General features: G+C 43.6%; 3 protein-coding genes across 3 annotated transcripts in view; 2 read left to right on the forward strand and 1 right to left on the reverse strand.

Moving 5' to 3' along the window:
- The window catches only part of LOC142954629 (band 4.1-like protein 1), a 71,095-nt gene extending 56,874 nt beyond the window's left edge, over positions 1-14,221 (forward strand). The window contains exons 15-21 of the mRNA XM_076095758.1: positions 192-350; positions 5,819-5,947; positions 9,080-9,139; positions 9,243-9,338; positions 9,742-9,822; positions 9,945-10,064; positions 10,393-14,221. Of these exons, the coding sequence (XP_075951873.1) occupies positions 192-350; positions 5,819-5,947; positions 9,080-9,139; positions 9,243-9,338; positions 9,742-9,822; positions 9,945-10,064; positions 10,393-10,398 (651 nt within the window). The 3' untranslated portion in view covers positions 10,399-14,221. The remainder of the gene's footprint in view (positions 1-191; positions 351-5,818; positions 5,948-9,079; positions 9,140-9,242; positions 9,339-9,741; positions 9,823-9,944; positions 10,065-10,392) is intronic.
- LOC142954630 (band 4.1-like protein 1) lies at positions 4,854-5,857 on the forward strand. The gene has a single exon (XM_076095760.1). It carries the CDS (start codon positions 4,977-4,979, stop codon positions 5,433-5,435), a length of 459 nt encoding a protein of 152 aa, XP_075951875.1. The 5' UTR covers positions 4,854-4,976; the 3' UTR covers positions 5,436-5,857.
- Positions 14,222-20,181: 5,960 nt separating the features above from the next.
- cntn4 (contactin 4) overlaps positions 20,182-27,259 on the reverse strand; it is an 85,767-nt gene continuing 78,689 nt past the window's right edge. Inside the window, exons 13-19 of the mRNA XM_076096384.1 lie at positions 26,678-26,798; positions 26,048-26,206; positions 25,079-25,228; positions 24,501-24,571; positions 21,674-21,908; positions 21,294-21,409; positions 20,182-20,385 (exon numbers count right to left, since the gene is read on the reverse strand). Of these exons, the coding sequence (XP_075952499.1) occupies positions 20,182-20,385; positions 21,294-21,409; positions 21,674-21,908; positions 24,501-24,571; positions 25,079-25,228; positions 26,048-26,206; positions 26,678-26,798 (1,056 nt within the window). The remainder of the gene's footprint in view (positions 20,386-21,293; positions 21,410-21,673; positions 21,909-24,500; positions 24,572-25,078; positions 25,229-26,047; positions 26,207-26,677; positions 26,799-27,259) is intronic.

Raw genomic sequence — 27,259 nt, forward strand, 5'->3', positions numbered from 1 at the left:
AATCGAGAAAACAATCTGCAGATTAATCGCAAACGAAAAAGAATCGTGAGTTGCAGCCCTATTATACCTCATGTACCAGGTCTACATTTTGTTCCCTTTACTGTGATTGAAATGATTGTATAGATTTCATTTTTTTTTTTTGCAGCTGTGCTTGGCATGTCTAACTGTGTTTAATCTATACCAACATGTAGGGCTCTGAGGAGTGGGTATTGATTGACAAACAAGAAACTTATCAACAGGACCATGACTGGAAGGCAGAAGAAAAGAACAGATCTCTCGCATCTGATTCCTCATGGGAGAAAAGGGAGCTGGAAAGAGAGATAGACGTTGCCAAGATGATACATAAAGAGGTAACAGGGTATGACAGAAAAGAAATGAAAAGCCATATTGATGATTTTCCATCAACAAAATCGTCCAGAGAGGCAGATGAGTGCTCTGAGCCACGGCCGGCTAACAAAAGTCGTTTCGTGATTCAATTAACGGAGAACGCAGACTCCTTTCAAGACAAATCTCAAAGCAAACCACCTGAAGCCTCAGACCCCGAGGCAAACAATGACGTGGCCCCCGGCTCTAGGCAGATAAAGGAATGCACAGCTTCTAAACCGCGGAAAAAGAGGAGACCCCAGAGCTTAAACCTGGGGATGCCTGCCGAGCTCATCTATAAGAAAGGAAGCGGCGAATCCACTGAAGAAGAGAGTGAGGGCTCGGAGTCGGACAACGGTCCAGAAAAAACCTCCAAAACAGGAAATCATTGTGAGTCATCGCCCGTGGAAATGATAACAGATGATGAGGGATCAAGAAAGGATCAGTCTGTCAGGGTGTTTAAAGACAGCCAACAAGAGGATATGTCGATAGGAGAAAGCAGGGTGGACTCCACTCTAGGAGCAGAGCAGGTAAAGAGAAAAGTGAGTCAGGTCGAGCCAGCTGATGTCGATTCAGACTCGGTGAACGGACTCGGAAAGATAGATGATAGTTCATTGGCGGGTGTTAAAGGGGAGTGTGCGACAAAGGTGCGAGGGCGGGGCCTTATCGACAACAAAGAGCTAGCCGAGGTTAAGCTGCGACAGGTGAGGACGCACGAGAGGAAGGTCAGTAGCTCCGGGGGGGAGGATCTGGAGGGTTTCACGGGAGGACAGAGGACGTCCCTCCACCGGCTGTCAGGCAGCGGCTGCCAGTCGGAGATCTCCAGGATCGTCCCTCTCAAGCCAGAGCGGTCCAAGAGCGTAGCATGTAAGGACGAAAGGGACGATACGGGACAGGACGAGCTCACACGGGCCCTCAGGAGAGAACACCGCTGGTCGGTGGGCTCTCCAGAGGGATCCTTAGACTTCGCCTGGACTGACAACGCCGCAGCCGCATTCCAGCCGGCGTTCGAGGCAGATCTGGAGGGTATCGCTAAAACGGATCATCCTGATGATGGTCACCACTCTGCCAGAATACCCGCAGAGAGTCAGTCGTTCGGCTCAAAGATTTCGGCGCTTCCCAAAATGGCTCCCCCAGCCCCGCCGGTGAAAACGCAGAAGGCCCGGGAGTCTGGGCTAATACTGCGGAACAGCCGAAACGCCGGCAGGGAGCCGAGCCTGGACGCAGCCAAGAAGAGACACTCGGTAACTCTGCTTGGCATCCGCTATTCAGTCATTGGAGTTAAAGCATCGCATGAGCTTCAGACAGACTCGCACGCCATTTTTTTTTTCTTTCCCCCCCCCCCCCCCCACGTTTTCAGTGACTTGAAACACTCATCCATCTTACCTGTTCGTGCCTGTTTGAAGAGCAGGCGGAGCGGTACCTTTGCTGATTCAAGTCTGTCAAAAACAAAAAACAAAAAGTTTGGACATTTTCCCATACAGCAACCCGATTCTTCCCCTCCCATTGCCCCATTGCCCCCCCCGCCCCAACATGCACCACGCTGTCTGGCAAATCTGTACAGCTCACCACTGGCTGTGAAATTTAGAATAAACTAAAAAAGAAAGAAGGCAAAAATCAATATCTCATGTCCTGGTGGTTGGTTTGTCTTCACCTTCTCTTACTTGTGAGCCTCAGATTTCTTTGCAGCTCACGTCGTTCTCTGTCAAGAGGCTGGCACGCAAAGACAGGCTTTCATATTATCATCGCTCCGATGATTCTTTCTTTTTACACTTCCCCGTGCCATTTTCAAAAACTGGAAATACACAAAACAAACTATTTGTTGCATACTAATTTAAAAAGTACTGCCATCCATTACTTTGCGACAGGCAGCTATTATTACCCAAAATTAGAGATAAATGGAGTATAGAATTGGTTGGTGCACTGACGAATTTGCAAAATATCCCTCGATCCTTCCGGTTGGTGATAGTAAACCGGACGCATTACTCTCCTCCGCTTAGAAAACTAACGGTAAACACATTGGTTCCGCCCCAACTGTGAAACCCCAGCAGGCAGTGAGCAGACACACACCCCAGCTCAGTGCCCGACACCGTCAGATTTGCTGCTTTCATTTTCACTGTTGGTATCATTAGGAGCTTGGCCCGGCAGGGAATGAAAGGGAATTTGACGCGAGTAGACGTGACAGCTTCCATCATTTCCCACCTTTTCATCTGAGTCAAGCTCTCGCAATGTATCGGGTTAAACGGGGCACGGGAGGAGGTGTTGCGTAACTCACAGCGTGCGAACGACCTCGCTGGCGAGTGACAATCATACCGAGAATCAGATTGAACTCGGGGAGTGTGGGAAAATATTAGGCGCTCATTCAAACACGTGGACCCCATTTTGACAGGCTTTGAAATGCACCACGGCACCTTCCATTGGACATTTAACACTATTATTTCACATATATGATACAACATGATTGAAATTCAAGGTGCGTAGTGTTGCAACACTTTCTCAGTTGGTCAATGCTGCTCTGCTGAAAACCTGCTCATTATACAATGCATGACTCTCTCTCGTCCTGCCCTCTGCTAATTCTAACGAGTAAACCTGGCTGTAGATGTTGTTTCTGTTGCAGTACGCTCACCTCTTTTCTGTCCTCCAAACTGTATCGTAAGTAGTGCTTGAAATTTGTGCCTGAATCCATTTGGACCTGACTGGATCTAAACAGACCCGGTGGGCTTCGATTGGGTCCGGCTGAATTTCTTACCTAAACTTGGGTTTTAAGTCATTCAAAAGAAATACAAAAATACAAAAAAAACAACACTGAATTATTAGCTACTTTGGAATGTATGGCTGATATATAGATTTGGAGTCTAACCATCCCAGTTTAGGTTGGGACTGAACACGCTGCCCTCATATTGTTCAGGCTCCAGTCAAGCTCTGCCGCTCAGATCTCTGTTTGTGTGGTGGTCTGTCTGTCCACTGTCCACTTCAGCTTGTGCTAACCTTCGGATGCTCTCTCTGCTCTTTTCTCTGCCCCCCCCCCACCCCACCCCCTTTGCAGGAGCCCGTCACTACTCCCGCCATTTATGAAGAGCCGTTCGCTGAATTCAAGGTTATTCATTCGCATTTAAACCCACCTTCACACGTCACCGCCCATCATCCCTCATTCCTCTCTGTGCCGCTCGCGGGTAAACTGCGCGCCTCCCACCTGACTGCACCAGTTTGTGTATAAAGAAAATAATAGCTATAAAGGATGAAGCATGTTACTTTTCACTGGCTACTCAGCTGCAGTCATCCATCATCGTGAGTTTGAATATAGAATGTGTGGGTAGGAAAACGAACCTTGGCTTGGCTATTGCTGGCATGAGCTAGTTTTTTTTTACTGCGGTCTAATTACCTAGTGTTGGTGTAATTAAAACGAGCGGCAGTACTTTAAATTAACTGCCGCAGGAGCTTCATTGTAATTCAATGGTCCCCAACCTCTTTGGCTGGTGACCCCTTACAGGGATAGTTTGGGTGTTTTTGCTACTTATCCGTAGTCGGTGTATAACGTACAGTAGGTGGCGTTCCACACGGCCACAGTTTGGAGAAACAGGAGCACCAACACACGAGCAAAGCAATATCAGTTTAAGTGTACGCTATATTTAGAATAATCTCCGACATGGAACTGAACTGAAAGTCTATACTGTGTTTGTCAAAGGCGACGGATCGCTTTGAAGAGAGCATAGACAAGTTTCCTCTACACACACTCTTTTATGTGTCTAATATATGTGTAGGTGCTGCCCCACGTCTCTACTGAAGGTAATACACTGACTATGGATAATCACCCCACTTCTAAACACCTGGAATATCCCTTTAAAACCGAACTTTTGGAATTTCGCCTTTCACCCCTTCATCGCAGGTTGCATGTCGGTACTTTATTCTTTCCCTCGTTTTATTTGAAAGCTCTCAGTAACCTGTAGAGACCTGTAGAGAGAGTAGAGACTCCGGATGCTATGAAATTGAGAATGTTAAAGTTTTCAGGCTGACTGGGAAACTGCGTAACAATTCATTTCAGCCTTTATTTCATGCCTTTTTAGGCCAATTATTTTACCTATTTCACCTACCATATTCATAGAACATAATAATACCATAAAGTAATAGTATAATACCTAGAAAATGGTAATACTGCACTCCTTGATCATCTGCACAGAATGCTCTCAGTATCTACAAACATGCTTTAATGTCCAAAACATTTATTATTATTCTAGTACTGTGCGTCTGAATATCCCTGTCTGTAACTCAACTGAATTATGAATATATTGGTTCATTAAGATGTGTACTCTGTTAGCTCTGGAAATAAATTAGGAGATTTCAGAATCACTGAAGAAGAAGCAAAGACTAGACTAGTCGGAATTTCTTGTAGTAGACATATTTTCCTTTACTTTTTCTAATTAACAGCCGCTGTTGTAATTAAAAACACATTTGTTATAAAACTTTTGATTTCTGATACGACTGCATGCCCTATGGTTTGTTTTGCTGTATATTCAGGATACATTGCATGTACAATGGCTCTGATTGTGAGTCCTCCATGAATCCCAGCAAACACGAAACCCTCAAACACACGGGCGATACCTCCATCCCATCCCATGTCATCTTCGACGTCCCTCCGTCTGCAGTTTTGTAACCTTAGAGCGGTGGTCCTTTACCCTCTGTACCCGCCCCAGAAGGAGCTCGGGGACAGGAGGCCTCAGCCGAGCCTGGCCTCGGAGGAGGAGGAGGAGGAGCAGGAGCGGGACACGGTGGCCTGCATGAGGGAAACCCACCTGGGCATCGAGCGCAAGTGCTCCAGCATGACGGTCAGCTCCACGTCCAGCCTGGAGGCCGAGGTCGACTTCACCGTCATCATGGACCTCCACTCCGGCGCCGAGGACTTCTCTAGGTGCATGTCGGAGATGGGAGAGAGGGAGCGACAGCCCGAGGTGGGCCGGGAGGACTTCGAGGAGACCTCCAGGTTCTACTCCGCCCGTCTCATGGGCTCCCGGGACAAGTCTCCCATGGAGGAGAAGTTTCCTGAGGAGGGAGCACATCACGAGGTAGACGGATGAAAGTCATCATCACCCACTGGATTCACCCTGCCTGGCTGGACTTGGTGCCATAACTACCTTTTTTGTTGTTGTTGGATCATTTCCCATTGTTTGAATTTTGTGAAATTATTTTCATTCTTAATTTTGTCCCACACTCGATGTGTTATTCTATTTGTTGATGTATTAATTTATGGATTTTTCACCCGCTTTATTTTTGTCAGCGTTTCTTTTAATTCCCCCTCCGCTGCTTCATCATTTGCATGCTTTCATCAAGCTGAACAATCCAATAAATAAAAGTTGTGTGCCGGTGCTGCTCCGAAGCAGTTTGTCTTTTTGTCTTTTTTTCTGTCAGGGAAATGCTGATTGTTGTTTGGCTTTAACTCCGCTGTTGATATTTCACACAGCCTCCCGTGGCAAAGAAGGAAGCCAGTGCTGTGAGCATGGCCCACATGCTGAAGAGGGCCGACTCCAAGATTGAGACGCATACGAATGGATCGGAGGTCCACCCCAGCATCACGAATGTCTCACCGCAGGTAAAGCAGCAATAGGACGAGAAGCAAACCTTACTGCACTGCCGTGTTCAATTATCAATATACATGCAGCAAATGACTTAACGGGGACAACAAATAAAGGCAGCAGACGTGTGAATTTACAGCAACACAACATTTGTTAAAGGAATAGTTTGACGTTTTGGGAAGTACACATATTTGCTTTCTTGCTGAAAGTCATATCTGTCTGTTCAATACAAAGCTACAGCCAGCATCGCATTAGCTGAGCAAAGTAACAAAATACACCTTCTGTAACCTCGGAAACTCACTAATTAAGTGGTTTTTTTTTTATCTGTGCAGAAACCAAGGTGTAAAAACAGGTTATGGTTTTAGAGGAAGTTATGTGCTGGATGATGTTTTTGGGCCGAGCCGTTGGTTGCCTGGCTGAGTGAGCTTTAGAGGTGCTGGCAGGCGGATTTGGTCACCATTGCACAGAGCCAGCCTGTTTCCTGTCTTTATGCTAAGCTAAGCTAGCTGGCAGTAGCTTCTAATGCATCAACCGGGCACAACACTGGTATCGATCTACTCGTTTAACAATTTGGCAAGAACAAGCATGTATCCCAAAATGTCCTGTGTGTGTGTATATATATATATATATATATATATATTATTTTGCTCTTGTTCATTTTCTCAATGTCATGTTTTAGATATTACTTGCTGATACAATTTTAAGCTACAGCATAGAGAGTGCTCATCATAGGGTCTCTGGAGTCGGTCTTGATTAGAGTAGGAAGGCTTGTCTTTGGGCTGCAGCGCCATGAAGCCCACATTCCCCAGACGGGGAAGACGTAGCAGCATCGTTACGGTGTAATTAAGGTATTGACAGTCTGTATTAATGCGGATGATGAAAGCAGGTGTGAATCCCATTCATCTCCGGAGGCAGAAATCTGAGTGCTGGCTGGCTGTCCCACAGGTGCCTCATTAAAATGTAGCTAATCGCTTCGGGGCTCTTCAGCCATTCAGCTTGTGGTGCGAATGAACCCGGGCAATGATGTCGAGTGGGTCCCTTTGAAGTGCCAGATCATTCTTGTGTGTGTGTGTGTGTGTGTGTGTGTGTGTGTGTGTGTGTGTGTGTGTGTGTGTGTGTGTGTGTGTGTGTGTGTGTGTGTGTGTGTGTGTGTGTGTGTGTGTGTGTGTGTGTGTGTGTGTGTGTGTGTGTGTGTGTGTGTGTAGCAAGTGGAGGATGACGTCATCGATTAGACAGAGATCTCCAGCACTAACATAGTTCAGCCAGCAGAGGGAGCCATGTCATGCCGGTAGAGTCTCTCAACAGCAGCACAAAGGCTGTGATGTGATGTGAGTGGCTGCCTTTGACTTTGGGAGGCATCGCCGCCAGACTGTAGTAAAAAGGAATTTGTTCATCTTGAGGATTGCCTTCATGAACAATTCATGTTTCCACATGCTGCTATTGGTTTGATTGTCAGTCATGGTGGCTGTGAAATTGAAGAATTTAGGTTCATTCAGTTGCTTTTAAGTGAGAATGTGAAGCTTTTGAAGGACAAAATAACACAATCTCCCTTCTTTTATACAATCGTTTTCAAAAGCAGTAAAACACGCTCTCGCTGAATTCAATACAGGACTTTTGCTGTTGCTGTGCAGCGCCACCTGGTCCTTCCAACTTGTGTTATATATCGTAGAATTATGACAAAGTCCTTTATTTATTAACATACAAATTCCCCTTCGGAAATCAATTCAGTCATTTTATTCTGTTGGCAAACGTTTAACTGATCATTGCCGTGTTACTGATTATTACTGTTATTGTATCAGTTTACTTGCCTTTATGACTCCATGTTTTAGCACGCCGCAGATAACTATTTCAACAGTTTTATCACAAAAGTGCACATTAATATATGATATGATATTTAAGATATGGAGGCTTCTTTCCTGCTCGTGGCTCCACAGACAGACGCCGTCACTCTTCACCACAGGTGTAACAAATGTCATTAACGACGGCTCGGTTCCATCAGGTGTCTCAGTAAGCCGCGGCAGTGAGCTGGCATGCACAACGCCACCGCCCTGGAACTAGCTCACTGAAATGGAAAGCGCTGGTTATTTGTGATATCGACACACCCGTGCTTTCCCTGCAATGACATGTCACAACGTCTGCTGTGAAAAGGGTCTCTATAGCTACCACCATCTGGATCTAAGCTGCTTTTGAGTATACAGTGTGCACACATAGGATATAATAGAAATAGAAAAAGTGTAAAGAATAGACGATATCAGACAGTATCATGCCAGAAAGGATCGGTTTTTTTGAGTGCGCTAATGCTGTTAGACGCTGTTGCTGTTGCATGCTGTTCTACCACAATTTAATCTTTGGGAAAATATTGTGACGTCTCTTTGTTAAGTTGAATTTGACCGTCGCAGTTTGAACGGCATTGATCGATGTCACACATAGTGTATCATTTCCATTAGTATAAAATGATACAAAATCATGATTATGTGTACTGCCAAAACAGTATACTGAGACCATTTTTATGTAATATGGATTTGGGTCCTAATTACTTTTCCTAATCCATATTTCATCACCCCCAAAGAAAAGGATCACATGACTGAGTATTGTGAAAGGGAGTTGCTTGCTGTGACAAACCCAGTCTTCAGTTCCCCACAGCTCTACGTTTGGTTCACTTTCACCGCTCTCATGGCCTCGTATTCGGTTGCAGCAGGCAGCGGTTTTCAGAGAAAGAGCACCACACAGTGAGCGACCAGCTGGTGATCATAGTGGAGCGTTCAGCAGCTAAGAGGCGAAAAGGAAGGATACAATTGAACTTACATTTGTCGAGTGACCAGGGATTTCAAATGAAATTCATGCCGATGCTGCTCCATATCTGCTGTGAATAAGTAACTGCTCGTTATCATGTTTGCCACAACCAGCTTATAAGGTGATAATATGTCTATTTGTGCTTATAGCTTGGTCCGCTTCTCTGTGTCCTCAAACAAAACAAAAAACCGCATGTCCTTCTGTGTGGCTGCCGTATTAGTAATAACTGATGCGTATTTCTAATACGCTGATTGAAGCAATGCTTCTGTGCATCGTCGCCTGTTGCATTTCTTTCATGTAGCCGGACTTTATTGATACAAGGAAGTTAATAAAGACTATTCTTCTCTCTCCTTCAGAACTTCGGAGACGTCAGCCCGTGGGAGGCTCCTGCTGCCCTTAAAGAAAATGGCTCTCCTGTAAGTATCTTTACAGAGGAAATACATCAGTGTGTGTGTGTGTGTGTGTGTGTGTCCCTCCCTCCATGCGTGTATGACTCTCCTGTTTTCGAATGTGCTGTAGGTAAAAGCCGGGACCCAGGGGAGGGAGTCTGTTGTGTCCCCGCTGACCATCACCGCTGAGAACGTCACCTCAGCAACCACAACTCAAGTTACCAAGGTAACACCTCATCTGTTCCCATGGTTACAGTGTAATGACTGGAGCTCGGAGTCAGCCCACCACATCTGTGTCTTTTGGTTTCATCCCTCGTTGTCGACATGTGGGAGTGGATGACCTGAATCGGATAGATGTAAATATTTGTATTGATTTATTGGCGTATGAATGATGAGGGGAAGGATATATTTGTAAGATTGAGTTGACACAAAATATAATGTAACAGGCTTTACATTAATATAACAATAACTCTACTGAGAAAATGATCTGATACACAAAATAATACTACAAAAAAATACTGGAAATACTACAAAAATAACAATACCTTTGATTACTTATTTTGTCTTCCATAAACTGACTGTTGGTAATGAGTCGTTAAATTTCATTTTTCCCTTTATGTGTTCTGCAGACTGTGAAAGGAGGCTACTCAGAGACCAGAATCGAGAAAAGGATTATAATCACAGGAGACGATGATGTGGACCAACATCAGGTGAGAAGGAGAATAACCGAAATACTGCAACACACACTCTGTATGTTCAATAAGTCACAAGGCACAGGGAGCTCATATGTGAGGGTTATGACCCATGTTATGACCCCCTCATGTCTCTCCAGGCCCTCGCCATGGCCATCCAAGAGGCCAAGCAGCAGCACCCCGACATGCTGGTGACAAAAGCAGTGGTGATCAGGGAAACGGAGTCTCCCACTGAGGAGCTGCAGCAACAGCAAGCAGAGGTACGTGACTCCTACAGTGTCAACGGTCCGGCCATGTGATCACGAGCGCCGGTTACAAGATCGCTTCGCTTCGTGTGATCGGATCGATTATTGAACGGGTTTAGCGGGCTCAGGGGGCCCAAGGTTTCAGAGGATGTCATAACATATGTCATAGTGAAGTATGTCATTAAAAAGTCATAGTATATTGTCTCATGAACATAATAAAAAAAGTCGTAGTATAGTATAGTTCACATTTTTGTGCCCGGATGGTATTTACCCATCGTCTAATGTCCATCCTTGCCCATGCGCTGTGATGACTAATCTGTGTTGCTGTTTGTCTCGTTTGCAGTCCTGATCGGCCATGGTGGCTCCTGAGACGGGGCAGGGGGGACAGGAGAGCATCCTCCAGCTGCGCGTCTCCTGGCCTGCTCCCCCCCCCCACCCGCAGTACGCCACCACCCAGATACGAGGGCTCTCTACCCCGCTTGTGGAAACACTGAAACAACACCAGACTGCGCTCCATGAAGCAGTATACCTCCGCTCCCGTCCATTCAGACAAAACCAACTGTGACTCGGCCTGCGACCCAAACCGGCCCCTCGTCCTGGCCCGACCCAGCCTTCACCAGCCCTCCGCCTCATTGTGGAACAGGAAAACGCTTAGTATTAAGAAGTGGAGTAGTCACAGCTATTTCAATTCACCTCTGTTGGAGTCATTTGTCTGAAACTTGACTTGCATATTATTCAATCTAATACTTTTTGATTCCTTTGAACCATGAGCGTCATTCGAATCGATGAGTTTTCAACCCCAAACTCCCCCACCTCGCCCCGAAACCCTTCCTTCACAAATGACTACTTTGAATTGTAAGGTTCCCAAACATGTGTCCCATATGAAATGAATGAGGTATAAGAGCGGGGGGGTCGAGGGAAAGGATGGGGACAACGCTGGCGGCTGGGAGGTCGGCGGCAAGCGGCTTTCGCTCGATTGTTGCCACCTCCCGGCTGCCACCTTCAGTATAATCAACAGCTGTCTTATTAGCTTTTTACATTTTTATCTATAGAGGATCTAATTTATGTCCAGTGTTTGCTTGTTTATGAAACATGTATAATATCAGATAATCTGCATGATTCAATAAAAAAATTATAAAAAAATAGCAGAGGGAATGAAAAAAATCAATAAATCAATAAATACACAAACATGTCCACATTTGAAATCCATAAATAACTCCGACATGATGGGACTGAGCACCTGGAGAGAAACTGTATAGATCGCTGGGGCCAATGCGTAGTGGACACGTGAGCGATGTGGACGGAGTCCACTGAGGAGGGACAGTTGTGGAACACTTCAGTGGACAGCTGGAACCCCGACATGCAACCGACACTGTCCCGGTCCCGTTCACCGTTACCGTTTTTATTTCGACGTCAACTCGCCTTCCACGTTTAAGAAATGCTGGTCACACGTTTCGGGCACAGTCATAGGATTTTTAGAGATATTTTAATATAAATAATGTTTTATCTAATACGTTCCAGAATGTGCTGATGTGTTTTCTTTTGATTTTACTGACTTCCATCATGAAACAGAGGTTGCACGTGATTCTTGCGCTTTTGGACGTTTCAGGCTTCATGTGTGAACACGCTGAAACCTCTCGCTGAGAGAGCTTCATTGTAAAAACAGATCTTACAAAGTTAATCAGAGAGATCTCGCCCAAAACTAGAGAATTGTTTGCCCAAATTGTGAAGTTGTGCTGCATTGAAGAGAAATGCAGTGATTTGGGGGACAAATCTTTTAGTCGTTTTTTTTTTTTTTGTTGTGCCAGTAATATCATGTTTGTTTATCATTTGAAATATTTTTGGAGTATGAAGATATTGATGATAGCGGCTTTAAACGGCAACTTAAAAAGAAGCTTTTAAAGTTCGTACGTGCATGTTCACAAACACTGCCTGAAATGTTTCAAACCACAAGGCTAACATGGGTACTTTATTTGTTTTTTTAATGTTGGATTAACTCTTTTAAGTTATGGTGTATGAGTTTCTAATTGTATTTATAGGAGTGGTGAATGTGAGGCCTGTGCCCCCCCGTTCCCCTGACAGAGACTCATAGTGTGACATACCCCCGAGCGCCGTCCATCCACGTGACCCGTCGGCTGTCACATAGCATATAACCTGGATGACCTTTAATAATATACTATGCATCACTTAATCATCCATAAGGACCCGCTGTGATGGAGCCTGACCGATGTTAGCCGTCATTGTTACCTTTGTGCTACTGTCAACCGAAAGCGCTGAAGCGCACTCACTGCTTGTAAAAAAAAAAAAGAATTTGCAATAAGCAGCCATTGCTCGTGTCCTCTAAAGGGAGAAAACTGTGAACTCTCATGTGTAACCCAAGCGTAACCAAAACCTATAACACAGAGTTGGCGGTATTCAAAAGGAAGCTTTTTTCCCGACACTTTGTGACCACGGCTTTGTCGTCCCATCCTCCCATCCCCTGACTTGAACCTGTCGACCCCTGCTGGTGATGTGTCTGAGGAAATGAGATTCACAAACTGATTATTTGCATTTTTTTTTTTGCTGTTTTTCTTTTTATTTCTTTTTTTTTTGTCATATGACACTGGACTGTTGTGAAGGCACTTGCTTGCATTGACAGCAGCACATACATGTACTGTAAACCTGTTGAAAAAAAACAAAAAAAACCTGTCTGTGCTGTAGGACCGGACACACTACTGATGGAAGACGGACGACTGTAGGCATCAGGAGAGAGGCTGTGGGTGAGGTGGTGCGTTGAAGGCTGGAGGGCCTCTATATATACAGTATATATCTATATCTATATAGATATATATACTTCTGTGTAGTACCCTGTAAACTATGTAGAAATTGTCAGGAGCAGGGATGTGTTTTTAGGCTCAAGAGGTGAGGCAGTAGGTGTAGTCGTAAGGAGAAGCAGTGCAATTGAAGTGTCTCATGAACGGGTGCCTTATGTTTGGGGTCGTGGTTATGAGAGCTGCAGCCACAGTTATCAGAGCTCCGCCGAAAGCGCCGTGAATCCCCCCACGAGGCAGACGTGGAACCGACCTCTCCCCTCAGGGAGCAGAGGAGCTGGTCTTACAAAGTGAATTATTGTCTTGTAAAGAATGTGACATCAAGCGTAGAAGTCTCTGAATTTTGCACCGTTGAGTCCTCAGCAAGATGACAACATGTATTGGCCCCATTAATGTGGAAAAGCAGATGAGTTCAGATTATGGATATGAGGTCCTTTTGTTTTTTTCCTGAAGAGCATCGAGCTGCGCTGCTGTTTAGCCTCCACCTTCAAGTCTCCACTGCCTTTTGGCTCTACATTCCCCCTAGTACTTGGTGGTGTGTATTTGCTGTATTTGCATTCAGTCTAAATGGAAAACATACACGCATAAATAAATGTCTCAGTATGATTCAAACAATGTCTCTGATTCCACAAAGGAGGGGAGAGGGATTGCACTTTGAAGTGGACCGTGGGGGAAATGTATTCTTTGTTTACTTCATTACATCAGTAATTCATCGTATGTAATACATTGTTTTTGTAACGGAGGGTAGTGTTGTTGTAGTGGAGCAGAAGGGAAATGTCCTTGTTCTGCGCTGCCATCTCGTAGCTTAAACCAGCACATAGAGGTAAAGAAGTTATGTATGTGCCGTTAGTGCCATCTAGTGTATTTCCTGCTTCACTTCACTCAACATATAAATGGACTTCACTCATGCGTTTATAAAGGCCACAGATTACCAGCATTCCTGTATTATTACATGAACGATCTGACACAAAGTATACAGAAGATTTACCACTTTTGTCCACTTCTCCTTAAAAGAGGACGTCACCGGTTTTTAACACCGAGATCAGTTTACCGGTCATGAGGAGTATTACCAAGTCTATGACGACAGTTGTGTAATGTGTTATGTGTGGGATCAAAATAGGGTCAAGAGTAAACATTTAGTTTGATTGCATTCAAATGTGTGCAAGTGGATTGTAACCATGTATTTTTGACCCTATGTAGTCCGCTCCTCCTAAATAGCCATTGGGGAGCTCTGATTAACATCTGATTTGACTATCCAATCAGGAATATCATTTTAAAGTTGTAGTATATTATGTAAAAGAAATTCACAAGAAAATAAAATGTCATGGAATAATATGTTGAAAAATTAAAAAAACATTTTTTATATTTTTATAGAATTTATAGAATAGTTTGTTGAAAAAAGTCATGAAACCGTCATTAAAGACTCACACTATATGTCAAAAAAGTCATAAAAAGTCATAGTATAGTCTCTCGAATGAAAACCAAATGTCATTAAAAAGTCATAAGATAGTATGCTGAAAAAAGTCATTAAAAAGTAATTGGACTTGGGAATAGGTCATTAAAAAAGCTCCAGAATAGTTTATGATTTTTCCCCCCACATACTATACTAAGGCTTTTTTCAACAAACAGTCATATTTTATTATGTTGAATCAAGTCAATGAAAAGTCACAAATAGTATGTTGAAAAAAATAAAAAGTCATGGTATAAAAAACCATAAAGTATGCCATATAAAAAGTCATAGTATGCCGGAATAGCTCAAGAAACGACATAGTATGTGGAAATGAAGTCATAATTACTGTACATCAAAAAAAGACTCATGAAAAGTGTATTCTAAGTCTAAAAATATCATGGTACAGTATGTCGAAAAACAAGTAAAAGTAATTGAATAGTATTTCAATAAATGTGATGAAAAAGTAATGATATAATATGTCGAACTATGTAAAGATTATTTTATAACTCATACTATACATGGAGAGACATTAATCTTATTTTGGAATTTTATGGCACACTGTACTATGATATTTTAAGGACTCCTATGGCTTACTATATCATTTTGTATTACATTTTATTATATTTTTATTGAATACCAAACTGATGATATTTTTAAAGACATTTTGAATGCATACCATAGGTATATTCAATTTATTTATATAACGACATACTATAATCATGATTTACGGACGTATTCTATGTCGTAAAACTAAACTTTTAAATCTGTCAAGCTTGTGTTAACTACAGACCTTATTTCAGCCATCTAACCAAAAACCCATTAAAAAAGCCTATTGACTTTGAGACAAGGGAAGCAGAAGTGCAAAGATGCTGACTCATTTCTGGGTTTAAGGATTCATTTATCCTGCAGCACTTTATGGGCCCATAGATGGTTGGACGATCCGGGGAATTTTATCACTCGCACGTCGAGCCATTTTGCCTTCACTGAGCATTTAGGGATGAACGGGAGCCCGCCTCAAAACCTGTACTCGTAGGTTTGATTTGTGCTTGTAGGATTGGTTTTTATGTGTAAACTTGAGATTTACACATCCAATCAAATGATGTGGGACCTTTTTTTTTCCACCCACAAACATAAAGATGTTTAACTGCAAACCTTTTTTGTAACCTTTGTGCAAATCTTCTTGCACTCACACATTGGAGTTTTTTTGTGCAGATCTTCGTTTGTTCACAAAATGTCATGCACAGCTACAGATCTCCTTCCTTCAGATATTTTTTGAACACATTCAAATCTTTGAATTCAGTTGTTCAGGATGTTTTTACACATTTGAATGTATTCAGACATAATGTCTGCACACATTCAGATATGGTGATTCACAATCCTTTTGTCCCTATTTTGATTCTAGCTCTGTGGTTCTGGGGGAGCTTTGTCAAGTCTTAGACAATGATCCCTGATGATGTCCTAGTGATGTCATATAGGGGGTTATCCCAGGCTGGGTTTTAAGGCTGCACATTTTGAACAGAAAGCCTGTGGGATGTGTAGTTTGAAAGGAGAGGCCATTTACAACGCAGGAAGGGTCTAATAAGGCAGCAACCTCTGGTTTTGAAATGTAAGGCCAATGAAGTGCTTTGTATTCTTTCTAATGACCATCAGGGGGCGACTCCTCTGGTTCAAAAATAAGTCAGATTGTATAGAAGTCTATGAGAAAATGATTACTTGATATATTACCTCGGTAAACCTTATAAACATGAGTTTATGGTCTCTATTGCTATAGTGTCAAGTCTTCTTCAACACAGCATGATGTTCATTTCGTATATTAAGGTCCATTTAGAGTTAAATAGACCATAAAGCAGAGTATGCTTTAGGGCGGGGCTACCTCATGATTGACAGGTCGCTGGGTGCGGTCATTATGAGAAGTATAGGATCCATTGTTATTGGAACTGGACCCGTACTAGGGACTAAAAGTTGCAATTTGTAGTCCTTTGCTGTTTCAATTTGAGCAGTGCCATAATAAATCAGTGGAGTGCACCTTATTCTGAACAGAAGGCGAGCACAGGAAAAGAATATTCCTATTTGTCAGTCCTCATATTATGTATTGACGGATCGACCCACAGAGCTTGACATTGTTCTATAAATCAATAATCTTTATTAACACAGTATAAACAACAAACAGCAACAGAGGAAACCCTCATGTAGAGCCAGAAGACCCAGTACATCTCAGAGGGGCTGACTGAGACAGAAGCATAGACACGGGGCTCCATGGCACACATACAGTATACACAAACCTTTCAGATGCATTAACCTTGCCAAAGCCATTCAGCCGATTTGCAGATTGACAGGAGAGAAGAGGACAAAAGTACAGTCATGCTGAGCAACAGTTAGCTACAGTATGAAACAGAGTTATTACATAAAAACCAAGTAAATCATCTCTTTAGAAAGGTTCTTTTATATAAATGATTTGAAGTGTACAAAACAGTATATTACACATTTCTCGATGCATGATTCTGAGCAGGACCCAGTAGCCTACGGCACACTTCCCTTCAAAGTACAAACTACTGAACTGGATTACAAGCTACATACAGACTGCACTGTACCTCTGTAGCACAGCAGTCCCACATGGCATCAGGAGACGATGGGAAAAGGAAAAAGATCAGCAGCATTGTCTTTTAATAAGAATACACACCTATAAAAATGCACCAGGCCTCATATATTGCCAATATCCCATGCGAAATAGCAGAATGCCATTCAAACTAACCTTGGTATCATCGGCAGCGCACAAAGGACGCTGCCCCCCCCCCCTGATCCCAATCACGTACAATATCTTTCTACGCAGCAGCATGTAAACATCACCGCGGCTGCTTTGTCGTTCTATGCTTCTAATGTTTTTGATATACATATGATAAGTTAAGGCTCTTTAAGGACCTGAGGATTTTGAACATATGATGAGGCACACAGAAGGCAAAGAATAGCTCTAGACATTAGGGCTAACTGAAAGGATGAGGAGCATGAGACAGCCACGAGGGTCCGGTCAGCAGTGCAGTACAATGGCCAAGGTAGAAGAACCCAGGGGAGATGCTCTCCAAAACAGCATGGTGCTATTTCTGGGAACAAGGTCAGTAGCCATCATTCGGATGGCTCGAAGGACCCCATCGACTTTTTGAGAGTTGTTGGTCACCTTCCCTGAGAGGACTGGCACAAAAGAAAAACGACGTTCTAATGCGTTTAGCATCCAGCATGATAAAAAGGACAGATTGTTTTGCCCCCCATGCCATTTGTATGCTGAGCAAGTTAATTTAGTTAGTACATGAAGCGATCCCTTCTCCTCTTCCTTATGTCATTTCCAGTTCAGCGGAAGCTCCCAAGAGGCTTCAGCATTCTCCTGTTGGTGAAATCACGTGGGTATCTTTGTACGCGTCGTAGTAGTGTAAGTTTATTGTCAGTGTATGATCCTAGCAACAGACTTAATGCATTCCTCTGCTGCGCCTCAGCAAGGAAACATTTGGAAGAACACAGTAAGTGGGCTTTGGATGAGAGCTACTTTGGATTTAGCTAACTAAGACGGCTACAGCCTCTTGCTAGCTCCCATCTTTCTCAGTGTGGTCGTACTGCAAAGGGCCTGAGTGAACAGGAGTAGGGCTCGGTACTCCATATCTTTAAGGTATCAACCGGAATAACCCAGTGCCTAGTAGTATCGAATCTTCTTCAGCAAAATGAGGCCAGCATTCAATCCTTTTTGTACCCAGAGCTAGAATAAAACCCAGACTATTTGTGTGGTTTTGCTTCATGCCTGTGTGAGTGGACCACTACCGCAGCAGCTACAACGCATACAGGCCGTGCTGCCGAGATGCCACTAAAACTTTAGAAAGTACGGCTCTACCACACGCCTGTGGCCTCTGATAAAAATAAATGCAGTGGTGACGGCAATTTTACGCAACTTAATGCTTCCATTCACATGATGGGTATCGAATGAAGTAGGAAAAAATGTATAAAATGAAGTACTTTTTGTATCTGTATATTAGGAGTACTAGTTTACAAAGACTCATAACTCAATGTACATATTGTATGTGGGTATTACATTTGGACTATCCCTACCTGTATTATACGTCATTAGTGCCAGTTAGCATTATCTGATGTAGGAGGATAACGAAGTTAATATAAATTAATATTGTTTTTTATAATTCTATGTTTTCTAACGATGCTAATGCTAACACTTTACTAGTGTGCTAAAGCATTAGCATGTGCTGTCAAGAGATGTTAAAGGCCAATCCTCTGCTCGCTCACAGTACTCGGTAAGATGACCAATAACGACAAAGACCCATGTCGATGTAGTCCTTCCAATGAAACATTTGTGACATATTGCAGAAACAGAGATGCAGAGATGTAACACAGTAACAGTTAATAGCTCATTCACTTGAAGAAAAAGCAACTACCCTGGTCTGTGAGAACCAAAGTCACAAGTATTTCCTTATTTTTAGAAGATAAACGGTGCACCGTCGAATCACATTCTTAACCTCCAGGCTGGAACATTGGATGTTAGTTGCCATGCACTTCATTGTTCTCGCACCAGTTAGCCCAGACGGACTTCCGATTGATTAAGGAAACAAACAAAAAAACTCTATAAAAGCTCAACATGTCATACAAAAAGATGCATATAAGACATTTTTCTCTTCATTTTTTTTTCTTATGAAAGCTGCTTTGGTAACAACATAGTCACGACATCGCTCAATCTCCTTTACTTAGCCTGGTTGCTGAAGGGGACTCCTTCCCTATCATCTCAATGGCGTATTTTTTTTAATTACATTTTTTTTATTTTATTTCTTCCTTTTGCCCCTAAAATCTAGATGAATGGATCTAGTTACACCAGAGTGGGCTGTGTTTGTGTTCCGCCGTAGAGCTGTCTCCACATCAGATGCAACGTCTGCTGAGAGCCGTTTGTCATAAAGATGTCCGTGCTGTGAAAGACAGCGCTATTGTACTGAGGGCTGATAGAGTGGAGACCTTGGATGCTGAGCCGACTGCGTTGGGGCCTGAAATGGGAAAGAAAGAGGATGTTAGTGTGTTCGCAGTGGGGGAAAAAAAACACAGACTTTGTGGCATTTCACTTCGTTAATCGGCCGTCTCTCTAGCCTGCATCAGCTGAAAGCGTTCATTTCCAAAAAAAATGCTTGAGAGTTATTATTACTTGAGCAGCGAAGTGAGACATTGAAAGTATTCTAAATAAATTGCCCAACTTTTCACGCGACGCTCCCATTACGGTGTCACGTAGATGCCGTAATTACAAAAGTCTCTCATGTAGAGCATTATTTTCCGCACTCTCTCTGTTCCTTTTGGAGATGATGAGAGCTAATCTGCTCCGGCACGACAGCAGCAGGGGAGTGGATTATTCAGCTCAGCCACGAGGGAGGCGTCAACTATCTCTCCACTGACCTGGTATCCTTGGGATGGTGATCTGCCTGCTGCTGCTGCCTTCTCCTCCCTCTCCGAATGGCTTTATCTGGATGATGTAATCCTCATCAGTGGGCAGGGCGAGCTCCACGGAGGTCGTGTTGGTTTCCATGACGTTGGGGCGGCTGTGTCGATTCTTCTTGTACAGCACCTGAGGATGAACGGTGGGCGTCAAGAGTCGGCGCGCGGAAGCAAATAGCCGCAAACACAATTTTCTGATAACGCCGAGCAACTGAGTGCTTACTTTGTAACCGGTGACCTCTGACTCGTTCTCGAGGGCCTTGACCTGCTCCCAGTTCAATATAATCTTGGAGTTTGATGTGTTCCACATCACTTTAACTGGTGGCTGACTGGGTGCTGAGAGCAGAAAAACACATTATTCACCTCAATGAAACTTTGAACAGTGTCAGAGAGTGACCGGCAGTTATAATTAGATCTGGTACTTACGTGGTTTCTTGGTGGTAACGTTGACCGTGGCGCTGGGAGGCCCCGTTCCAGCAGTGTTATACGCCCTCACCGAGATGTAATACGCCGTGCTGCCTTTCATCCCGCGGATAATGGTAGATGTTTGATTTCCAACAGTCTTTTGCACACTGGCCGTGTCTTCCCTTTCACTTCTACTCCAGTACCTCAGCTGAAAAGCAACGGGGCAGAACCGCGGACGTGAACGCAGAAAACAAGACAGACACCTTAAAAGCTTTCTGTTACACCCTGCCGATGAAGTGCAAACTGGCAACTGGGAGATGTGAACTCAACTGGATGAAAGATGTGAATTGGTCTGCTTGTGTGCTCATCAGACATGTGTCACGGCCTAAAGTTATGTGGTAAAGAGTGAGGTCAAAAATGCATAGAAAAAGGAAAACAAAGAGTAAAAAGAATCCTCAAAAACCCCCTGCCATCAACTTCCACCAGAGAACAGATTTTCTTTGTCAACCCGCTCCGCTTGTCAGGGCTGAAATAGCTGGCTCGCCTGACAGCACAAATATAATTTCTCTTTCCTCACAGTAATGCTTTACTCAGGCCCTGCTCCTCTGTTGACTTTGAGTGGTCAACAGTTTAAAACGCTGGCACTTTATTCAATCCGGGGAGGAAAACAGCGCCTTTGTTCACATCTTGGATTTCAATAATGAGCGGAATTAAAATGACAAGAACTAACTGAGCGCAGAGCCAGTGTCTGCAACTGCTTTGTTGTGCGGATTAGAAGCTAAACGCTCTATCCCTCGGAGTATTGCATCAGCACGCTAATCAGGGTGGTTACAGTACTTAGGTAAACAACAAGAGAAACACAACTAAACCCACAGGCATGGGACTAGGCTGGACCATTATGCATACAGCGAGCTATTATCTCATGTGCCCGAGGTGCATGAGCCTGAAACACTCATCAATAATAAAAAAGAACAAGATTTAACAGCAGAAGTTGCCATGTTGCACATTTGCATCCAATGGAAGCACACGCACACACACACACACACACATACACACACACACACACACACACACACACACACACACACACACACAAGGTATTTCATTGTAGCTCACCTCGTAGCCCAGGACTCTTTTCTTGCTGGCATTCCAGGGCAAAGCTTTCCACAAAACTTCAATCTCGGATGCAGAGAGGCTCTTGGCACGGACCCTGGTGGGAGCTCGGCCAGGCTCTGGAGTTAATACACAAAGACTTAGAAGTAACACCGAGCTTTGATGACCCCCTCAAAGCAGTTTCAAAGCTATTTCTTTCATTCAAACAACAGAGGGACGGAAGTTTGAGGAAGACGTCTGCAAGTGCTGATAGAAGAATGCTGGCTGCTAGATCACTGCTGCCACTGTTTAGATCCTGGATGGATCCGGGCATGTATTCAAGCATTACACGTGGCAGAGCGAGTAAAGCCACTCCGTCGCATGTTGTAAACAATGACACGCACCTTCCTCAGCGGAGTAGATAGTGGTAACAGGTCCAAACGGCCCCTCCCCCTCGTTGTTGTACACCCCGACCTTCACGTGGAAGGGCGAGAAGGGTTGGATGCTCTCGTTTTTAAAGACGTATTTGGATGCTTCAGCGGACGGCACGGCGGCCTGCATCCATCCCGTGGCACCGTGGGGTCGAAAAGCCACCACGTAGCCGAAACCCGGTCCATTCTGCAGCTCCTCGGGAACCGGCTACGGGGGGAAAGAAAAAACACAATTTAAGCTCTTTAAAAAAAAAAAAGACTTAATTTTAATGCAATTGTGTGAATAAAAACATGATTTAAAACTCTCAATCCATCACATCTATTCAAGCGCAATACATTTAAAAATTCTAAAGATTAAAACCAAGATTAAAGACATGGCTTTCACATTTTTGAGGCAATGCTTTGCCTCAAATATAACATGCTGTGCACACAAAAACTATTACTGGACACATCCATTACACAGCACAGTGCACTCAGCATGATACCATAAACTCAGCTGTAGTCCAGACTGATAACATGTCTCATACATTTATAGCTGCAGACTTCATTCTGGTGGATTAACCCTAAACACTTCACTCTCGTCCACTAAGAGACACACGCTCACATAAAGAAGCACTTCATTTCTTCTTTCTGTTTTAGCCGGTTAGCTATCTCAACGCTGGGCCAGTATCAGTATGGATATGGCTCCTTTGGTGAGCCCTGACTTTTTTTTATATTGAGTATTCTTTTTGGAACTTTCCATGCTGTGGATCATACATTTTATGATTAATTAAAATAAATTATTATTAGGTTATCACATTATGACTCCAATGAACTCATTTACAAATGGCTCTCAAGATATTTTGAATATTGGAAACTGATATGATTGATATGGTGTGATTGAGTCGTGGTGTCCAACAGGGGTCAATTCTGGGACCCTTGTTCCATATTATTAATGACTTCATCACTGCATCTTCGTCAATGTTTACATTTCTGCTGATGACATTAGTTTGTTTCTTACACATACATACTTGTTCACACTTACTTTTAAATAGATAAATGTAACTGTTTTTGTGAATGAAAAATTTAATTTTAAAAGTCATATTAATTTAGTTTTCTTTAATATGTGAAAATCAATTGGTATTGTATACACAAATGTGTGGTTTGTTTCTTCAGTTTTGATCAACTTTTATTTGTTTACTCATACCCATGACCGCAGTTTTATCTGGACACTGGTCCTTCCACCAGCCATGGCCCTGCTGACACCTACTACTATCCTTATTATTAACATTATTAACCCTATTACCGATACCATTAGTGCACATTAATGACTTTGTCTCTTTCCCGGAGTCCTTGTGCTTTCTCTCCTCACAGGTTTCCATGGAGCATGGTTTCATCTGGACCCTGGTCCTTCCTCCAACCATGGCCCTGCTGACTCCAACTGCTAATATCACTTTTATTAATACTCACATTACTATTTCATATTACCGATACCATTAATGCACATTATTGACCTGCTTCTTCACCAGAGTGTCTGTACTTTCTCGCCTCACAGGTTCCTGTGTATCCTGGACCTGGTCTTGCCTCCTGCCGTGGTTCTGCCATACATTGAATGTGTTGTAATCCACTTATCCTGTTCTACACATGACATCGATTGCACTTCTGTCCATCCTGGGAGAGGGATCCCTCTTCTGTTGCTCTCCCTAAGGTTTCTTGCTCTTTTCTCCCCGTTAAAGGGGTTTTTTGGGGGAGTTTTTCCTGTTCCGATGTGAGGGTTCCGGGACAAGAGGATGTCAAATGTGTACATATTGTAAAGCCCTCTGAGGCAAATTTATAATTTGTGATTTTGGGCTATACAAAAATAAATTGAATTGAATTGAATTGAATACCTCACATATCGGTATATTGTCTGGGCTGCAACTTATTCCACCGACCTTATCAAGAGATGTGTTTCAATACATGTAACAAAATCCACTAATCCACATTTGTATATTGTGGCTCTTTGTCTCCTAATAATTGACATGGAAGTATTTTGTGTTTACTGTTGGCAAATCTATGAGTTTCTTGTGTTTCTTGTGTTCATGTGCAACTAACTATACTTTCCCTTTAGTGCCACCGACACAAGATCTGAACACTGCACAGAAGAGTTCTCTTTATCTAATGTGCAGATTGCGGTGGGTTTAGACCCATTTGACACAAATGACACGAGGGCTCTTTACGCTTTTGCCATCCTCGGGATAAAAGTGAAATGTTCAGCCTCACTACAGGTACTGCATTAAACTTGTAAGAACTAGTCAAAAATTAAAAATGCAACACTGCACCCCTGCTTTTTATTTCCAAAGGAAAATGCCTCAGGAAATTTCAGAGCCGAGGCAGAATTGCGGCTTTGTTAAGCAGAAGTTAGACTTCAATTGGACTCTCGCATATTGAAACATCAACACTGATTCTGTAAAACGTTTCTCAGCGGGGGCTGATGATTTTGAGCAGCCGAAATGAATATAAGCTTTTGGAGCTGGACTGATATGCACGGGCTTTGCAAGAAGGAAAGAGAAAGAAAGACAGAAAGGAAAAAAAACAATTTGAAAAAAAGTTGGGACTTGGAAGGAACCATTGAGTTTAATTATCTTATTGAAACCTCAAAAGCATTTGTCTCTCCCCGAGGGTGACAGCAGCAGTTATTGCCTCTCTGTTCTTAAAAATGAAATGCCATACATTAAGCCGTTCAGCTGTTATTAATGAAACACAGGCCCGGATCCACAGAGAATAATGACGTCTGGCTCCCTCCTCCATGGGTGAGGGGGTCCAGAGCAGGCTCGCTTACCTCCCATGTGATGACTAATTCGGAGCGACTGCCACCGCCTCCGCTCACATTAGCTGGTGTGACCTTCGGAGCTGGAGAGGAAGAAGACAGATCAGCTTAGCCCTGTTGACTTCACACGACGCTGAGAAGGCACATGTAATCATTTTCCATGTCGCTGCTCCCAAACGGAAGAGAGAGGTAACTTTTTTTGCCACGGTGGAACTTCAACGTCTACAAATCCAGTGAGATAGCAGCAGGATTCTCACAGCTGACTCGCGTTTGCAGCCTGTGATGTGATGTTTTTTTTTTATACCAAAAGGGGCAAAAAATACACAAATGTAGCTTATGAGTTTATTATAGGTTCTGTTGATTGGGTTAGTCAGGCTAGCTTTTTCCAGTCTTTATGCTAAGCTAAGCACCTGAGCTGTATCTTCATTATTAGACACACATGAGGGTAGTATTGATCTTATCATCTGACTCTGAGCAAGAAATTGTTGAACTATTCCTTTAAGAAAGTAAAGGTATAGATGGACTTTGCTTTGGAAGGGAGGAACAAACAGTAATACGGGAAGTGTTCTTTGTGATCATGTGGTACATACAGGTCCCCTTTGTCCTTGCTTGTTTGGAGGGCTTGCTGGGCTCGCCGGTCCCGATGGTGTTGCTTGCCAGGACTCGAAACTCATACTCCACCCAAGGGCTCAGGTCTATTACTGTAGCCGTCAGCCGGTGGCCCCCCACCACCTCGGGAACTGGTACAAAACACACAGAGCCCCCTTCAGTCTCAAACAACTTTGTGTGTGTGTGTGTGTGTGTGTGTGTGTGTGTGTGTGTTTTCACTGTTTGTGTGTGTCAGTTTAGCATCAGCAGCAGAATGACCTGGTAGGAGTCCACCACAGGTACATAGGACAGTCGTAATCCCTCACAAGGACACATAGTGCACACACTAACTCCAACAAACATGACAACAACAACACAAAAATACCTCATATGAGGAAATACACTGACTATTAACTTTCTAATCAGGGGGTATTCTCCAGTAAGACGTGTAACATGGCACTGTGTGTGTGTGTTCTCGTGTTGCACTGGAAGTGACAAAAAGTCATTTTCTTCTGTTGACAGAGGAGCTCCGTCTACCTGCAAGGTCTTAATGTAGTTATGTTTCAAACATATGATCCTGATGTGGTAAATCAATGAGAAAGTGCCCTTAATTTTCCAAAAATATCAATAACACAAGGTATACAGTACGTGATAAATGCACATTATACCAATCATGCGTGAATGCTGAGCTCCATTTAAGAGGATGTCGGGGGAAAATTACGCCGGCGCTATCACTTAACCACACTATCAAATTGCAGTCACGGCAACAAGCTCCATCATCGGGATGAGATCCACGTTTCAGGATTCCCAGGTGTCCAATAAAATGGCGGTCAATGGTCATGCTACAATAGCGTACAATTTGGGGCCGGGGTAAAAATTACATCTCCAATATCCTCACAGGCGAGGCAGAATGAAGAGCGGACCCCCTCCATGTGATTGGAGGAGGCCACGGCTGGTTGGAGAGAGCTTACCTGTGGTGACAGCCTGCCACCCGAGGGAAAATGGTGTCCTGGCCTGGATGGTGTATGCCGTAATTGGACTGTGATTATCGGGACCAGGCCTCCAGGACGGAGAGGCTGTGGTATCAGTGATTTCTTCTACATGGATGCTGGTGGGGGGCCCCGGGGGACCTGATAGATGACATAGCCAGGCAGCAAAGAGGGGAGGAAGATAAGAGAGACAGACGGAGGAAGGAGGAAGAGAAGGAGGGGGGGGGAATGTAAATCAGGAGGAGATGGGAAGATGGTGGAGAGAGTGGCAGTGGTTTTAGCACCTGCAGCTACTGCAGCGAAGTCAGTGAAACCTTTGGGAGCTATTTGGTATAATTAGACAGTAAATTTATTTTAAGCCTCGGAGAGAGAAATTTCGGTGTGCCTCCCTTTTCATTCTATCCTTTTATTTCTGCGTCGGCGAGGCACAACTAGTCACAATAAATAAACACTGATCACTAACAAGCTCCCTTCCTTTCTTCAGCAGTAGGTGAATGATAAATTATTTAACTGTTTTGAAACACTGGTAATCTGGTCAGTGGACATTTCCAAATTGAAGCATGTTCCTTCTCAGTGAAAGCGAAAGGTGGTTAAAGGGACGTCGTGGCTCACCTCTGACAACCAAGTCGGCGGCGATGGAGATGCTGTCCACCTTCGTTTGCACGGCGCACGTGTACTTCCCTGCATGCCTCAGCTGGATGTTTCGAATCATAATGTCTCCTGCCGAATGCTGCTGTCATTCAACACATGCACAATCACACCCACACACACACACACACACACACACACACACACAACACGGTAAGCCTCCAGCTATTGTAATTCAAGAACAATACCGACTTTCCCGGCCACATGGGAACAAAACCAGCTGAACGGAAAGCTTATTCTCATGTATGTGTATCTTGAAAAATAAATCCATAATTCCCCATGCAGCCTTCCCTTCCATATCCTTAAAAAGGCCACAGAAATACCTCTCTATATTGAGCACACTCCATGCCTTTCTCTTAATTACAGAAATGTACTTGCTCAAATAGCTTGATTTTGCTGCAGCAGTTTCAGTTAAGGAGCAGCCTAATGGCTGCTCTGACAGTTAGTTCTTTAAGGGACCCTTTTATTCCACCTCTAATTGCAATCCCACACTCCTTCATTATCATTTCATCTGAGCAAAGCAGGTTGGGTAATAAATTGGACACG

The sequence above is a fragment of the Anarhichas minor genome, unplaced genomic scaffold (genome assembly GCF_050575085.1).
Source record: "Anarhichas minor isolate MPS153535 unplaced genomic scaffold, ASM5057508v1 ptg000021l, whole genome shotgun sequence".
NCBI lineage: Eukaryota > Metazoa > Chordata > Actinopteri > Perciformes > Anarhichadidae > Anarhichas > Anarhichas minor.

Bases quoted from the DNA above. Each gene is read 5' to 3' on its own strand.
- LOC142954630 (XM_076095760.1), top strand. From the start codon at position 4,977: ATGTCATCTTCGACGTCCCTCCGTCTGCAGTTTTGTAACCTTAGAGCG.